Source organism: Tetrao urogallus (genome assembly GCF_951394365.1).
Source record: "Tetrao urogallus genome assembly, chromosome: 13".
In the NCBI taxonomy this organism is placed as follows: Eukaryota; Metazoa; Chordata; class Aves; order Galliformes; family Phasianidae; genus Tetrao; species Tetrao urogallus.
In genome coordinates this window covers 6,292,038-6,309,433 of record NC_136826.1, presented here as the reverse complement: position 1 = coordinate 6,309,433, position 17,396 = coordinate 6,292,038, and the positions used below count along the sequence as shown (strand labels likewise).

At 46.1% G+C, this 17,396-nt stretch overlaps 1 protein-coding gene across 1 annotated transcript in view; it reads left to right on the top strand.

Moving 5' to 3' along the window:
* AMOT (angiomotin) overlaps positions 1 to 6,422 on the top strand; it is a gene marked incomplete at its 3' end in the record, with an annotated part of 33,684 nt that extends 27,262 nt beyond the window's left edge. Inside the window, exons 8-12 of the mRNA XM_079541916.1 lie at positions 860 to 1,050; positions 3,304 to 3,426; positions 4,034 to 4,266; positions 5,100 to 5,324; positions 6,322 to 6,422. Coding sequence (XP_079398042.1) covers positions 860 to 1,050; positions 3,304 to 3,426; positions 4,034 to 4,266; positions 5,100 to 5,324; positions 6,322 to 6,422 — 873 coding nt within the window. The remainder of the gene's footprint in view (positions 1 to 859; positions 1,051 to 3,303; positions 3,427 to 4,033; positions 4,267 to 5,099; positions 5,325 to 6,321) is intronic.
* Between the last annotated feature and the right edge of the window lie 10,974 nt (positions 6,423 to 17,396).

The following is a 17,396-nucleotide window of genomic DNA, read 5'->3' as shown; positions in this document are numbered from 1 at the left end:
GATTTTGAGCCTTAGTCAAAGCAAAAAATTAACTTTCTTGTCATGGTTTAAGAATTCTGAGCCGAATGTAAAGCGGATTACCTGCCCAATTTGTCTTCAAGTCAAGTATCACACAAATCCCAGATAAGATGCATTTTATCTTTGAACTTTCAGCACAGCAGATCTCCATTTTTTTTAATATTGACTTATGAGAAAAGGTTGTCTGTCTTCCAGATCTTCTGTTAGAACTAAATTATTTTTATCCACCAGCTACTTAGTCCACAGGCATACAAAGATCATATTGATTTAGTATTCAAATGCTATAAAAATATTTGGATTTTTTTAAAACTGATAAATCTTGTACACTAGTTACTGTTTTGCTGGAATGGATGTAAGTGTGGTTACTTTAGGCAGTGAGAACGGGCTAGAGACATCAGACCTGAGTAGCATATCCAGCTCCCTGACATGTTCTTGTGGCTTTGCATGTGGAAAAAAGCCTTAAGGAGTATTTTCCATCTCAGATACCCACTTGTTAGTGTTACCAGCTCTGGAGTAGCACAAAGAAGTGCTCTACCACAAGTGCTGTGACTTAACCTGTCTTTCTTGGGAGCAGTTCTTGGTATTTTATGGCTTTTGAGCTTCAACATGTGGATATAGAAGGAGCCTGGCTTGCATTGCTTGTTTCCAGGTTTGGACATAGGGAGGCTGCACTGCTCCACAGGTATATTAGGCCAGACTGCCTCGTGTGGCATAGCCACTGCAAATTCACACTGGGGGGTTCTTGCACCAGCCCCTGCCACTCAGGGAAAAGCAGACCAACCAACCCTGAGTCTCACACGTGCATCCTGAAACTTCCCTTTGCTTTGCTTTTCACAATCAGCGTCAGGGTACATCTCAGGCTGCCAACGTCTCTGAGTACAATGCCACAGCGCTTATGGAACTCCTGCGCGAGAAGGAAGAAAGGATTCTTGCTCTGGAAGCTGACATGACCAAGTGGGAACAGAAGTACCTGGAGGAGAGTGTGATGAGACAGTTTGCTTTAGATGCAGCTGCAACTGTGGCTGCTCAGAGGTAAATTAAACTATTCATAGTACAGGGATTATTTTCTTTTTCCTGTTGGATATCATATTTTCCCCAAAAGAGTGTTGTCACATCACCTTCCTACAATACCTCTCCTTGCACATCTTCTCAAACCTCTGCATACAAATGGAGCTTGGCTGCTTTTCCTGGGAGCTGTGTGACTGTTAACTGTAAGAAGCGTTTTTGCAAGGGAAGGTTGCACCACATGCCAGAGCCATTCTCCAGACTAGAGTTGTCCTAAGCCATTCCTAGAAGCTGTTGCTTCAAAAGTAGATGTGTGAGGAGGGTTGTTGGGGTTGTTTTTTTCTTTTTTTTCTTTTTTTTTTCCTTTTCAAACAGGAGTCAGTCCTTGCTGAAGTCATGTGGGATGGGGTGAGATTGGTGATTCACATCGTTTTCCCTGAATGGCTTGCTTGTTCTCCAGAATGTTTTTGCAAATCACTTTGTGGTATTGTCCTCAACATGGTTACTAACCAGAAACATCTACTAGGAAATTCTGCTCAAAACATTCTGTTGTGTGTGGAGAGTAGTTCTTGTGGGAGGGGGAAGGGAAGGGTGTCTGAAATTGGGTAACAAGCTCACATTCCAATGCAGCTGTATAGAAGCAGTTATTATGGTTATAAATAGGCCCAAGTCTTCAGCTAGCTGGTAAACAAGTGCTGTTATTGGAGAGCAGCTCTTTAACTTCAGGTAGTGCTTACATGTAATTTCACATGTAATTTCATTGATCACTAGTTTCTGTCTCTTAACAGCAGATTTTATTTTAGATTGTTTCACGAACGAGATTCAAATAGGGATGTTATCGCAGCTGGCTTCCTAGCACGTAAGATCATACTGAAATTACAGGGGGAAAGTTGCAGATCTGCTGTGTTAGCATTTGAATACTTACCTTGCTCCCCAAGCAGGCTGTTATTTTGGGGTATTGAGTTTCTTGTGAACTGTTTTCTGCCTCCCTAGAGATTCTCTAAAGGCTCTTGATGCTGCTTGGCCCTGGAGGCTATGTTATATTTTCAGCATGCACTGATAAATAGGGGTCTGGTCTATTGTTTATCGTGGAATGAGAGGGATGTGTTAGGACTGTTTAGGTTTTGTTAAAAGAACAAAGAATGCTTTCCAGTCAGGAAAGAGCAAACCTCTACTTTTCCGTTTCCTTCTAGCTCCTTCTCTCTTAAAATAAACTGTTCCATCAGTACTGCTGCCAGTTTACATGCTGTTTATTATAGCCTTCTCAAAAACAGGCTGTAAGGGATTTCACTAATTTCAGTGGTAACCTCATCTACACTGCACACAAATTTGTTTTCCTTTTTCTTTGGTGGTGGAAAATAGCATCCCTTAGGAAGATGGGGTTGCAGGAAGGATGCTTTACAGCACAGGCAGGAACCTGGGTCAAGTTAGGGTTCTTTGATGAGTGACCTTCCTATGCCCTTCACGCTGCTGTGTTGCTGTTCCTGATCTGAACTTCTGCAGGGTTAAATGTGCATTTACCACACAGTTCTTAGGGCTGCTGGGTCTAAGAGAGCAAGTTTTTTATTACAATGAATTGCAGCTATTGGTGACTTCAGCTAATTTTTTAATTATTACTGTGTTAACACAGCTATGTCAGTAACATGCTCCTAAGCGTTAGGAATCATACAGTGGTTTAGAGCATAGTACAGTGACTTCATTCTGACTGTACAGCAACAAATAGAATGACATATTATGTTTTGGTTAATCGAGGGAACAACCATTACAGTGTTAACATTGGGCATTACATGGAATTGATCTTAAACTGTTTTCAGCCCCACTCTTAAGTTTTTTGGATCAAGTTGTGTAGAATTACTTAAGAAACTTCAATGCCTAGTTCCCTTTGATACTCAGATACCCACTTCTTGGAAGAGAAGGGGAAAAAACCTTGCATCTGAAGCAAAGTTTGTACTTTTCCAGTGGAAGAAAAGTGCCTAACATTCTATATTATCTTTTCCTGTTCCTCTCCTTGGATTTGCCCCATCAATCTGTTTAAGTTAGCACATTGAATCAGTTAGATCATAGACTGGCCTGAGATAGACAGCGAGTTGACTGTTAGTATTATTTGCATATCTTCTTTCATTAGGGACTGGGAGTGGGATCTTCAAAAGACAATGAACCAGCCTAAACTCAGAAACAGTAGTTGTTCTTGTTTGTTACTTTTGAGCAATCATTTAGCACTGCTAGAAGGAAAGCAGCATGATTAGCTTGCCCTTCATCTGCTCTACTGCTCTTTCCCAGGGATACGACAGTGATCAGCCACTCACCTAACCCTAGCTATGACACCTCGCTGGAAGCTCGCATTCAGAAGGAGGAGGAAGAGATCCTGCTTGCCAACAGGAGGTGTCTGGACATGGAGGGAAGGTAAAATGCAGTTTGTTCTTATTTGGCTACTTTAGGACAGGGTTTCTAATTATTCAGGCAGATGCCTCAGAATCAGAAGTTCACATGTCTTCACCAATTACAACAATGTAGAATGCCAGACATTTGTTTGGCCAAGGAAGTAACTGTGCAGCAACCCAAAATCTGTATTTAGATTTCATGCCTAGCTCTCTCTTCAGGGCATCTTTATCAGACCCCAAGTTTGAGCCACTTCTTTATTGTTTCACTGTTTTTCCCCAGGCTTTTTCCACTGCAGACTCCCCAGACTTTGTGAATATTCTTTTTTTTTTTTTTCTCCTTTCTGTCAGCCTCATGCCCCACCCATAACTCTCAGCCTTGCTTCAGAGCTTCTCCCATGCCTGTTTAGAGTAGTTTCTAGTAGCCAGAGGTGAGGGGGTGTCTCAGTGAAGTTTTCTGTGTACATGTGCAGGAGGCCTCATACACTATGCCATGGAGGGTATTTAGGGTGTCCTCTCCATGCCTCCCTGAATGCCCAGGGGAGTTCAGGTCACAGCTGTGGGGTGCTGAGGCCTCAGTCCAAAGCGATGGAAGTTCAAGCACATTGTCATCCTTTGTTCTTCTCAAAAAGGATCAAGACTCTGCACGCTCAGATCATAGAGAAGGATGCCATGATCAAAGTCCTGCAGCAGCGCTCCCGGAAGGAGCCTGGTAAGACAGACCAGCTCTCCTCCATGAGGCCTGCCAAGTCACTGATGTCAATCTCAAATGCTGGCTCGGGCTTGCTGTCCCACTCATCCACTCTGAGCAGCACTCCCATCCTGGAAGAGAAGAGGGAGGACAAGAGCTGGAAAGGCAGCCTAGGTAATTTTTAAATAATGGTGGCAATTAAGGTACACCAGTCACTGCCTATAGGGGAGGCAGGAACAGCAGAAGGTAGATGTCTGACAGACAGATTGACTGGCTTAGCATGCAGGAAAACTGCCTGCAAGCAGAATGGAACACACTTGCAGCAGCTGCTTGCTTTAATCATTTTTGGGGAAGCGGTGACTTCTGATGTCCAGGCTCAGTCATGAAAATTTTTCAGCCTTAATTCCCACTTGGTTTGGTACCTGATATAAGCAATATTTGAGATCTGGTTTTCAGAGTTCCCAGGCACTTGCTTTCAGCTGGGCTGTTACAGCTGTCTGAAGGTGTAAAGTCTCCTTCAGCCAGCAGAGACACAAATCAGGATTGCTGTCCTGTAGAGTTGTGCCCGCGCTAACATGACTTCTGCCTGGAATGGCTCGGCACTATTGTTTGGAGAAAGGAAATCATATCAAAGGGAATCTTAGATGATGTTTTTCTTTCTGGAAAGAAGTTGGACCCATAAGCCTTCCCTAAGTTTCTGATACGTAAATGAAAATCTCTTGCAGCTGATTTCAGGGTGTGCAGATTTATCCATCCGCAACTGAGCAACTGCTCAGAGTCAGGGAATTAAGATGGTAGAGCCAGCTCGCTTACCTTTGCATGCAGCAACATGAGAACACTGCTACTCTTCAGGTACTTCAGCACCAAGTGGTGAAAGGTGCTATGGAAAGGTAAATTAAAGCTGGCAGCTAAAGTGTAGATCCTAGAGCAAGTACTACATAGATGGGGAGAACTGATTCCAGTTATTTTTTTGGGATTGTGAAATTTCCTTCTCTTTTTCCACACAGGTGTTCTGCTGGGAACAGAGTATCGTTCCGAATCCATTCCCTCCACGCCCTCTCCTGTCCTTCCTTCCACCCCGTTGCTGTCAGCCCACTCTAAAACAGGCAGCCGGGACTGCAGCACCCAGACCGACCGAGGGAACGAGCAAAGCAAAGCTGCACCTTCCCCTGGAGCCCCTACACCAGCACGGCTCCCCACTGCCAGCCTGCCCTATAGTGCTGACAAAACAGGTAAGGAAGCTCAGCTTCTCTCCCAGAGGGTCCTGTGCCACTGGCTCACTGACTGTTCTGCTCCATGGGGCAGGCTCTGCTGTCCCTTCTTCTCTTCGGGAAAGCTGGGTTTACTTGTTGTGGGTTTCAGAGGCAAGAATTGGCCCTGTTCTGAGAAATCTCAAACACTCTGAAGAAAAAAATAATGCCTTCAGAGTGGTGCGATAAGCATGGACACACTGAGTAGAGAAGTACAGCATGATTTCAGAGTTGGAGCAGGTATATGGGCAAGTCTCCTCTGAAGTAAGTTGAGGATGCTCTGTGGGCTTTAAATAGCATATGAAAATGAGCTGTAGAAACTGGCCATCAGGTTTTAGTGAGTTTTCAGAGCAAAGTGGACTCAGTTAAGGGGGAGACAGAAGAAGGAAGGGTAACTACCGTGATAAAGCTGTCTCGTTATTACACTGTCCCATTGCAGGACCAACTTCAGCAGTGGTGTACGTAGATCACGTTGACAGTGACTATCACAGAGGCTGAATTTGCTTCCCACAGAGCTCTGAGCTGGCAAGAACTGCTCATTTTCCAGTCCACTCTGCCAAATCAATGCAGATTATACAACCTTGCCTCTTCTACTTGCAGACACATTACAATTATGTTGCTCTTTATGGAAGAGTGAATTTGGCTGGTTTGCTGCGCATCTTGCATTGAGAGAAGCAGGGGAACAGGTTTTGTTTGTGGTGAAAGTGTACACTAGCTGCATTAGTTTAAATGAAATTTCTCCCATTTTATATGCTGTTGTGTATCCATGAGAGATGCTGAAAGGGAATTTCAGAAAATACCTTACGTATTTTAGAATAGTGGGTTTTACTAACTAACCAATAAGTTGTTAGCTGCCTTTTGGCCAATGACAGAAGATGGCTTACAATGTTAACCTCACTTTTCTGATCCTGTGCTCACAGTTCATCTGTGATTGAAGTTATAGCTATGATTGTCTCTCTTGTTTTCCCTCATCACGTAGATGGGCCACTCTTCCACTCCAGTACTCTCGAAAGAAAAGCCCCTGTTCAGACCATGGGGCAGGACCTCCCAGATGGAGAGATGGTAGAATACCTCATCTGAAAGCCCGTACCGGATCTGAACTCGGATTCAATAGCAAGAATTTTTGTAAAAGACAATTTTATTGGGAAAAAATTGTAGTACCTGAGTAATAAAAGAACACTCAGCTGTTTGCTCTTGTATATTATGTCTCAAAAGTATGGACAGGTTAATTTATAATTTGTTCTAAATTATAAAAAAAAAAAAAAAAAAAAAAATCCACAGTGCTTGTTATTTGAAAGTATCCCCTTTATTTGTTGAATACTGGATCTGGTAATGCCTGGATAAAAATCAAGAACTTAGGTGCACTACATCTTATATTTCATATCAGTATTTTTAAAGTCGTCTCTTAAGCAGAAGTACCTACTCTCATAGGTGTTGGTTGTTTGTCCAACGTGAACACAGTAAGAGGGGCAGATTGGGCTTGTAGTGATGGAGCCAGGGTCTTATTTGGAAGCATCACTTGATGGCTCCAGGATGCAAGTATTCTCAAGCTGAGGAGCTTTCATAAATCTGAGCTATGATCACAGGAGTTTATCTTTTCACTCTGGGTAAGAATAGGTATTTGTCATTCATAGCCTGGAAAGATTTCCATTTTCAGTATGGTAACTTTTTTTTCCAGATTGTATTATGTCTTTAAAAAACAACAACAACAACAACAAAAGACTCCAGTGATTAATGTAACATTTCACATTTTCAGTTTGCATCGAAAAAGTTGCCGTAGTCTTATTCGTAAGTACTTGTTCAATAATTTATACAGTAGATAGTAAGTAATATATTGCATTCATGTTTTACAGAAATGAAAAAAGGACATTTTGCTGACTTAGTCCTGATCTGTTAGATCAGATTTCTGCCATTGTAATTCCATTGGAGTTAGTGGAGCTTCCCCCAGTTTACAATAGTGCAAGTGGCAAGCCCTGTTGCTTTCCAGTGTTACAACTTAACCTACTGCATCCTTAGCAGGTTTTTCTTTACTTCCCATGCCCTCCTTTGTTCTGGGAGAGAATAGATTCTTTTTCACATAGCAAAGCCTCTGAGGTAGAGGTTTAAACAAGAGCTGTGTGTAAAGTTTCAGATGGCAAATTCTGTCCTTCCAAAATATATATTCTTTAACTAACTGAAGAAAGCAGCTTAAATAAAGACCAAGAGGCATTACAGAAGGAAGTTACACATTCTAATTGTCAGGTTCTCAGATCCTTGGGGACCAGCAAGAATACAGCAGTGCTTTGATTGCAGATGCTGTAAGGAAATACTAAGACCAATAGACGTAAATGTTTGAGTATTTTTCTTACTGTCTTTGCATTTTATTAAAACAATTCAATATTAATTTCTATTAAAAACTTTTTGTTTTTTTTTTTTTTTTTACTTGAATGTTAAAATGTTTAATTAGCCAGTAGTCACAGGTCTGCAACCTGGCTAGCCTCAGCTTTCTGGACAACATTAGAGTAGCCAGATTTTTATTTCAGATCATTTCACTTCAGAAAAAAAGGAAAATTATCAATTAATCATCCAACAGCTAGTGAATGTCCTCAATTCCTACTTAGCTGACACTACTGATAAGGTGTCCAGTTGTAACGGCCTTACCATTCAACAGGTGTAATGTGAATGTTACCATGGAGGGGAGTGAGCTGAAGGGAAGTGCCTTCTCCCTGCTGCACAGGTAACGTAGCAGTGCCTAACAGTCAGCCCTGAGTTGGTTTCTGTTTGTCTTCCCCAGTGACGGTCACTTGGAAAAGCAAGGCAAACAGTTCCTGTTGCTTCTAGCAAATCTCTTGCTTGTTAGTATTCCTCAGCCTGCCTAACCCCCAGAAGTCAGTTGGCAAAATGCATATTATGTACAAAATTTAGGCGAAAGCTAAGTGACCTGGAATTACCAGTGATCTCTCTAGCAGGCTGCCCAGTCTCCCTTCCATCTCTGCCATGTGACATGCTTCAGAGCTGCTCTTTAAGGCTTGGACTGTCTCTTCCTAATGGGTCCACACTGCTCTGCAGCATACAGTAGACCTTTCCTAAGGGTATTCTAATAATCAGTTTGATTTAATTCTCCACCCTTTCTAGACAAACTGCTCACAGCCTCTTTGCTCTCATTCCTTATGTTTATTTCTCTTTATTCCTTATGTTTATTTCTCTTCTCTTTTCATCCCATTATATGAAGTAGTGCTCACTCTGATGGTTTTGAGTGATTTCTCTTCCTCCCCTGCAATTGCTGGAAATGCAGGAGAAGCTTTTCTCGTTAGGCCACTATATTCATCTTTCTACCATTTCAGCATCATTTTCTGTATTACATTTTGTGGTTTGGGCTTAAACTGAGCAATAAGGGAGATGGGATGCCACTGGGGTATCTGTGAGAGGGGAGGGAAGAAGTGTTTTTCTATTCTTTTAAAGTCAGGAAAAGTGACATTCCATTTTTACAAGTGTTTCTTAGCAGTAAGAAAGAAGTTCTGCACCTGCAGGGCTCTGCACAAACAGTTCCAACTCACTTGATTCTCATTGATTCCACAGTGTCTAGGAACATTCTGATCATTTATTGATACAATGTGTTTTGTCATTCTGCTTTTCCACAGTTGGTGTTGGCTGTTTGGCTGGGCTAGGTAAAATAGTTCGTTTATTCTCTGTCACTCACTGGTTTCAAACTGAACTCCACCACATCCTATTTTTACAAACAAAAAATAGGAGATAAGAGGACAGATTCTGCACAGTGGCTGTCTCCTCCGGACATGGCAGCCAGGTGGTCTTTGACAGTCCAAGCCATCAGGACTGCAGTGATCTCAGTGGTTCTGTGCCAATGGAAGTCAATTTGGAAGCAAATGATGCGTTTTCACATTCCTTCAGCTGAGTTCTTTGCCCTACTTTATGGTTTTGATTTCTCCCAAAAACAAAACCCCAGAAACGTTTGACAGGGAAGTTTGAGGTCATCTTCCTGTGCTGACAAACACGGCCATCAGGAATGTAGTCCTCCCCTCGAGCTTCCTCAGAGCCACCCTCATGTGAATGTAATAGCGCTGCTTTCTTTGAGGAAGATGTGTACTATAGTCCTCAGTCTCCCTGTACAGATTTTTATTTTGTTTTTAAACAGAAACCGCTTTAAGGAGACAAACTGCACACCTAGATCCTTCTTCTTCAGTAGAGCTTGTTTCTAGTAGAACGTGATTTTTAACACAGTGATTGCAATGACTTTCTTTGCAAACCAAAATTCTAGACTAAGAGTTTTTCTTAAACTCGGATATTAGAAGCAGAATTGTAGCTTTTCTTTAAAAAAAAAAAAAAAAAAAAAAAAGCCACATATTCTTCTTTGTAGAGCAAAACAAGAAAATCAAGTGTAGTTACTTTTCCTCTTTCCTTTCCCTACTTACAGAACGGCCGAACTCACAAGTCCTTTCCTCGGGCAGTTCCTTTGAGATGTGATGCTCAGGGGGCAGGCTGGGGTTGGGAAGCTTTTCTTCCCAGCTGTCCCAGTCTCCTTGTTAACTCTGAGCAGCTCCTTTCCGGCAGCTCCTGGTCTACAGCTGTCATTGTCTGAGGTCTGGGGGACCCCTGGGGATCCGAGCTGCTCCCCAGGAGGCTGCAGGGGGTGGCTGAGGTAAGCAAAGACTGGCAGGGAGCTGAAATTCAGTGTGGTCTGTGCCTCTGCAGGCAGTCGGAAGAATGTGAGGCCCTAGCATTAGCTTTGCTTTGATTTTGAGGCTGCCTGAGAGAAGGGAACTTGCGGGGCTTTAGGCCAGAATAATTTCCAAGGATATCTCCTGCTCCGTGATCCCGTGCTGAGTGTGCCGACCGCATCTGTGAGCCAGGACAGAGCACAGGAGCCACTGCTGGTACCCATGTGGCAAATCCTGGTAACTGTGGCCAAAGGATGTGCTCTTCCATTGCTTACAAAATGGTGGCCACATGGGGGAGTGAGGACAGCAAAGCTCCAGGGCACTTGGGCATCCCCTGCCTCTGGGGCTGGCGCGGCTCAGGCTGGGGTGGGGGCTGCGGGGTGGGCTTCTCTTCCATGTATTTGTATAGGAACTGTTTTTTAAAAGCTAGCATTCTTATGTCTAGAAAGTAAAAAGACATTGTAAAATGTAATTGTACTGTATTTATGAAGAAAATACATTTCTTTTCAAAAAGACTTTACCCTAAGTTTGTTTTAGAGTCTGACTTCCAACAACACCATCTTTGAGGCTTTCAGAAGCATTGAAACCCATCTGCTTTGCACTTTTGTGTCTAACTCTACTCTGAGGGCTGTGCTAGACTATTGAGGTTTAAGGAAAAGACAACCGCCTTCCCTTCTAACTCAAGCAGAATCCCTGTGTTACTCCAAATTCTGAGGTGTTTGAATACTTGCTTTTGCTCAGCATGGTCTCTGCTCAGCATCAGCAGTGGTGATGCTTAGATAACTGGGCACCAGTGGGAGCAGTGTGGTGTCTGAGCTTTGCCTCTGGAGAAAGCAGGGCCAGAGCTGCTGTTTGCACTCTGAGCTGCAGCGTGGTTTCTGCTGCCTGGACTCTGCCCTGGGATTCGAGTCTCCAGTCACAGAGTAGCAGCTCTGTGGGAGAAATGGCTTAAAGCCCGTTTCCCTTTCAGCAGACCTGCGGTCTGAATGGCCAGAAACAAGTGAGCAGTGAACTGCTTTACTCCTGAGTCCAAACCAACAAAGCACAGGTCGAAATTCTAGAAGTTCAACATTTCACAACTTCAGAAAATGTATCGAGAGAATGATGTTTTTAATATAAATTTATATTGAAGTGAGTTTTGTGGATTATTTTCCCTCTTTATTTAAACCCAGCTTATTTTGTAATTTCTGAACAAGCTGTCTTGTAATTCAACTGTTGAAACAGTCCTGAAGTCTTTGAAGATAATGGCAGCTCTAATTCTAAGAAAGAAAAATTAAGTTTAAATATATATATATATAGATACTTTATTAGTGTCTGTCATTATGTTTGTAGCTAGCTATAAAAGTATTTTGTGTGTTTTTAATGAACAGATCCTGTGTTTTCAATTTTTTTCCATTGATCAGCTTGTTTTATGATTGATTTTCTAAATATGAAGACCTTATTGATCATAAAACGAACATAACCACCTCATCTAGTTCTTGCTGCCGCATGCATCCGTCTTCATGTTTTCACCCAATAGCAGATTTTGCAAGATAAAGTAGTTGTTCATTCCGGTCTCTTCCTTCAACCGTCACTGTTGGATTTCTCTCTGAGCAGTCCTGCAGCTGCACACAGAGCTGCAGACTTCCGTCGTTCAATCGTCAGACCAACAGCACAGCTTACAGCAGCCTGCAGCTGCAGAGCCTCTGCCCATCGTCTCTCCTTTGGCTGCTGCAGTGCTTTTCAGAAGCCCACGTCTAACAGCCTGAAGCCGTGGATGTTCTACATGTCAGCCTCCAGTAGACCAACATACTTTCTGTTCAGGTATTGGTCCTTTCTTCTTTTTTTTTTTTTTTTTGGCCTCCAATTTATTTTTCCTCTCCCATCACGCTGCGAGGGGGAAGGAGCAGGGGTTGTGGGGAAGGAAGCTTATTGAAAGTGGTCACTGGATGCATGGATGCATTTTTTCACTGTTGACTTCTGGAATCGATCTTAACATAGTTACAGCCACCCTTGGTTGCCAGTGCTTTAATAAATAGCAGCTTGACAAATCTGGAGGCCGCTGGTCAGCTTAGTGCATATATCCCCTGCACTTTTGGGCTTTTGATGTTGTTTCTATAAATCTCTCTGGCATGCCAGAGCTGAAACAAGACCCCCAAAAAACCCATCCAAAAACAGAACAAAAACCCAGTGCAGCTACAGAAGCTTGCTAATAGCCAGCTTATTTAGCAAACCAACTGTGGCCCATCTGCAAATGGGTGTGAGCAGAGTGTTTGGACGTTTTGCAACAAGCACCCTGGTAGCAGCCCAGCTGGGAGGAAGCTGCTGCCAAGCAGCCCGCAGTGAGCTCGGGCTGACTGGGCTCTGTGCAGCATTGGTTTGGGTTTCCACATCACCTGGTCTCCCTCGGGAATGTGTTGACCTGCCCTCTTGGACATCACCATCCTTCAGAGGCTGTCCCAGGTACATCTGTCCCAGGTGCATCACAGTAAATGCGTCTCCCTCAGCATGACAAGGTTTGGGCCTTAGAAAAGGAGAAAAAGATTAAAAAGTTGACCTCTGTAGGAGCAGATTTTTTGCCTTCCCTTCCTGCTCCCCAAGAAAAACAAAGCGGGTGCACATTATATAGTTAGGAACACTGCTCTGAATTTTGCAAGGAGTAAAATGTGATGGCAGCAAAGGACTGGCCTTGCAAAGGCTCCTTCAGGGTGGTGGTTAGATCTAGGGAAGTGACTGAAGGAGATAATCTTCACTTGGTGTGTTAGAGGGAAAGTTCTGGGGGAAACCTCCACTGATCCTTTGCCAAGAGAAGTGCAAGCCTCTGAAGTGTAAGGCCTGTATGTATATCTACATGCACACGTTCAGCAGGATGCCAGAGCCCATCAGTAGCTGGATGCGGGGTGTGTGGTTATGGCTCACAAAGGCTGGTTTTTAAATGCCAGATTGTTCCAGGAATGTCACCTCTTGGGGGAAAAAGCTGCTTCCTGGGCCTACCCTGTCCCATGCCAGTCCCATCCCCAGGGCAATGACGGCCCGATGAGAGGCACCAGGAGCTTCCAAAAAATAGAGAAAACAGAAGGATTGAGGATTGCTTAATTAGAAACAGTTTTCTCCTTTAATGTTCTGCAATTACTTTGAGGTCAGCAGAATTATTAGTATTATTAATCACTGAATTTCCAGAGAACTAAAGTTAATAGTACCATAATTGGGCTATGCCATACGGCGGTAATTGCTGAGTGCCAGCAACCGGCTAATTAAGAATTAAGACTTCCAGCCCTTCTTTCAAAGCAGATCCTGTTTCTCCCAGTTCTGCACCATGGGTAATTTGGCCTCAGAGGGGTAAAACTCAGAAGGGTCAGGGTGGCTGGGGCCTGGCGATGACTGCTTGTCCCACATCCTACTTCTGCTGCCCAGGGGGAGGCTCTGCAGAGGTGCTTTGGAAGGAACATGGGGTGTGAAGGGGAACAAAGTCACAAAGGAAAGAGAAGAGGAGCAGGAACAGAAGAGAACAGCTTGGTTCTCTGTTCCACACCCTGGCCTTGGCTACCAGTAAGCTCAGGATCATGGTGAAGGGTGAGCTCGTCCTTCTAAATCACACATGGGAGACCTCCCTCCTTCTCCTCCTCAAACCTGCTTTGTGGACTCTGACACAGCAAACCCTTGCACTGTGCATCCTAAGTCTAGAAGCAAATAATCATTAGAATGTAATTGCATTAGTGCCAGTGCAAATTATCTGAGAGCAGAGGTGGTGACAGCTAAGTAAGAACACGACATGGAGCTGTAACAGCCAGCACAGCTGTGGGCATTGTGCTTGCATTGTGACTTGGTGGCTTTGAGTGCAGCAGCACAGCTCAGCTTGGTGCCCCTTGAGCACAGAGCAGCAGCACCGCTGGGGATGCACATTTGGGGCTGGTTTTCCTTTTTCTGATGGGGGGTATGTGTGTGTGTGTGAATGAAAGAAGAAACAAATCCATATGTCTGGGGACACCAGGGATGGATTCCAGGGAAGTTTTCATGGGTAATGTTAAAAATGTCACTGGCGCTTTATTCTCCATACGTGTGTGTGGGGTTGGCCTTTGTTTTAAGGAGGCCGCCGTAGCCCAGAGCAAATAAACCCCAAACAAAGCATCTCAGCAGCTCTCAGAGCTCGATTCAACCTCTTGCCTCTTTTTCCTTTGTGTAGAGGCCGCTGGGGAAAGAAAGCAATGTTTATCTTTGAGACACAGAACTGGGCTGAAATCATCTGTATTTTTTTAATTATGGGGGATTTGAAGCCCAAAAATGTTATTAGAGAGCTGAAGTTCCTCTTGTTGCTTTTCCTGCAGCCATTAGTGCAGGAGAGGAGATGTCTCTGGGAAAATGCTGAGGCAGGGATGCATTTTGGAAAATATCCCATCTGGTTCCCCTCTTTGTCATTTAGAAGCAAAGCTCCCTCCTGGTGAGAGGTGATGGACAAACAGCTACAATCCCTTCACAGCAGTAACCCAGGGACCGTTCCTGGTTGACCAGTGCCACTGCATTACCAGAGGGCACTGCGGAGTGACACAACCAAAGGCCAAAGCTGTGGGGCTGCTCCTCTCAGTTACCCTGCAGTGTGGTCCTCACCTGCCTGAGGCACTGGAGCTGCAGAGTGTCCTGCACTGAGAAAATCTCAGTGCTTCAAAAATCACCCTCTGTTTTCCTCCAAACCAAGGAGGCACAGGGCCATTGCCTGGACATGGTGATGGGGACACACGTCTGGCCTGTTCTGTGCTGGTCTGGCCTTGCGGTGGTTGGCACCTCGTTGCTGTGATTTGGATGCAAACTGGAGGCAAGCTGCATCTCCTGCTGCTTTGTGGTCCCAGAGCACAGCACAGCCCCGCAGCTATTCCTGCTGTGTTGGATGAGTGCTTTGAAGGAAGTACTTTGCCACTGCCGGGGCCATTGGGTGGGCTCATGGAAAGCAACATCTGCTCCGTGGAGGTTCAACCAAAGCACTGCATTTAGCAGCACATTTGGTTTTGCACCGGCATCTCCACCTGGAGCTGAGCAGAACCGCTTCCAGCTGTTGGCGGGAAGGAACGGGCCGCTGACTTTCCTAAATATTGATGCTTGTAAAATGACACTTTCGTGCTTCATAAACAGCTGAGCGAGGGGCACATCTCATCTGCCACCCAAACGGTGCCGGCAGTGCTGCGGGCGGGCCGTGTTCTCGGCGAAGGAGATAAACAGACCGCCGGCGAAGCACGGCCCGCGGCGCAGCGAGGCAGGGGACCTGAGGGAGCTCCTCCGGCGGAGGGCGGCCGCGGGAGCAGAGCGGCGGGCTGCCCCTAGGTGGCGCTCGGCTGCAGCGGAGGGACGGAGCGGGAAGGGCGAGAGGTGCAGCGTCCGGGCGGAGCCTTTGTCTTGCGGCGCGGCCGGAGCGCCCGCCGTGCCCCTCTGGTCTGCTAGAAAAGGCTCCTTTCCCATCGCAGATGCGCGTGCAAGCGTGCTTCTAAGTGTGAAACACCCGGCTTTAGCGGAGCGCTGGCTGCCCTCGGCGATGTGCCGAGCGTCACTCGTGGCGCGCGATTTGGTGCAGCTGCGCGGCTCGCGGCCGCCCGCACTGCCGGTGCTGCACGCGCAGCCGCCCGCACGCGGGGCTTTTCCCGCAGCGCTGGGGCCGGAGCGCGGCTCTTTGTGCAGCCTCGGCACCGTGCGGGAGCCGCCTGCAGTGCGGGACCGGGTTTCCCTGATGCACAAGAAGGGTTTGCCCTGAAGCTGGAGGTTCATTCGGCAGCAAGGCGAGAGGAATAACAAATAATGCAGTAAGAGGTGATGAATTACCTTCATTCCTGCCGCACAGCCTGGCTATCGATTTCAGTGCGTTTTCAGCTCCGTCAGGGCTTGTCTGCTTTCCCCCTTCCCCTCTCCGACAGCTGTTGGCAGCACGTGGCCGGGCGCTGCGGCCCTAGGCCGTCCCATGTGGCCCTGGGAGCAGCAGCACTGACACGGCCGGGTCCTGCACCGTGCAGTGATGTCACGGACACCAGATGTCTGTTACTGCCCAATTTAACAGTGCCTAATGAGGTCGCTTCCATAAAAGCGGCAATTATTTCCTGGGAGCCATTTGCTAATGTAATTAAGCCAGCTTTTGCGCCTGGTTTTGGAAACCAGCTGATGGAAGGCCGGACCCACCCCGAGTCATGTCCTCCATCCAGGACGGGATCTCTTTGGGTTGCCTTCCTAGGAGCAGCTCGGCTCCGGCAGTGCCTGCGTGGGGAACTGGGCCGGCGGGGCTTCTGCTGCTGGTTGGGCTGGGGCCATGTGGGAGCAGGGACACGTAATGGCCGGTGTGTGGCACCCATGGCATTGCTCAGCCAGGCTGCCACTGCTGCCGCTCTGCACTTCTGTTTTCTCCGGAGGGATGTCACGTGCACTGTAATTCATAAGCATCAAAGATGAGTTTTAATGACTTGGATGTCTCAGGGGCAAGTGGAGCCCGTGAGAGGTTCTTTGCTTCTTGTTTCTTAGAACGTTGACTTATTACAGGTGTCACTCTGGGTATTTTCCTTCCAGTAAATCAGAAACAGCCAACAGCAGGGCTGTGCCCCAGCAGCCATCCCACCGTGCTGCCCAGTCTGGGGCTGACACAACCACAAGTGTCTGCTGGGGGTGCAGCAACTCTTCCCCTTCCTGCTCCAGCACAGCTTAAATTAAAAATAAACTGTCAGACACCATAAAAAATTAAAACTTACATGTGCTCTTGGGGAATCCTTTGTGGGGTATCAGGCAAAGCCTGGCTGCGGCTAGGGGATGTACATAGGAGGGGATTTGGCAAAATGCAGTCCTGCTTCTTTGCCAGGCTGCTGGTACGTTATATAAACTCTGAAAAAATGGCCCAGTGTATATCATACGTTGAACCCCCCCAGCTCTGCCTGCAGCCTCAGGCTCTCCTTTGTATTTGTCTCCATTTTGCTGTTGCTTCTCTCACTTGAAGGCAGACATCCCCTTGCCCAGCATGCAAACTCACCCAGATCTCGAGTGTGCTGCTGCTCATGTGTGATGATTGCTGCTAATTACATCTTTCACAGAAGCCAGATGCTGAGCCACCCGCCCTGGGCACTGCTCGGCGCTTGCCCTGCTGCCCGCAGCCACTGGCAGGGATGCTGCCCTTGGCAAACCGAGGCTGACAACCATAAGCAGAGCTGGCTGGAAACCACAGCTCTTCTGGAGGAGAGAGCTGGGATCTTAGAAACACATCGAGGCTCCTGCTGGACACCGCAGGAACAGGGAATATTCCTGAATGCTCTCCTTCCTACTGATGTTCTGGTATTTACGATTCAGAGAACAGGCATGCAGCATCCCGCTGCTCTGAGATCGAGGGGTGCAGGGGTAGAACGTGGCTCCTACACTTGGGTTTGTTGTCCTGGTGTCCCCTACCTGCGCGCTGCTCCTCGCT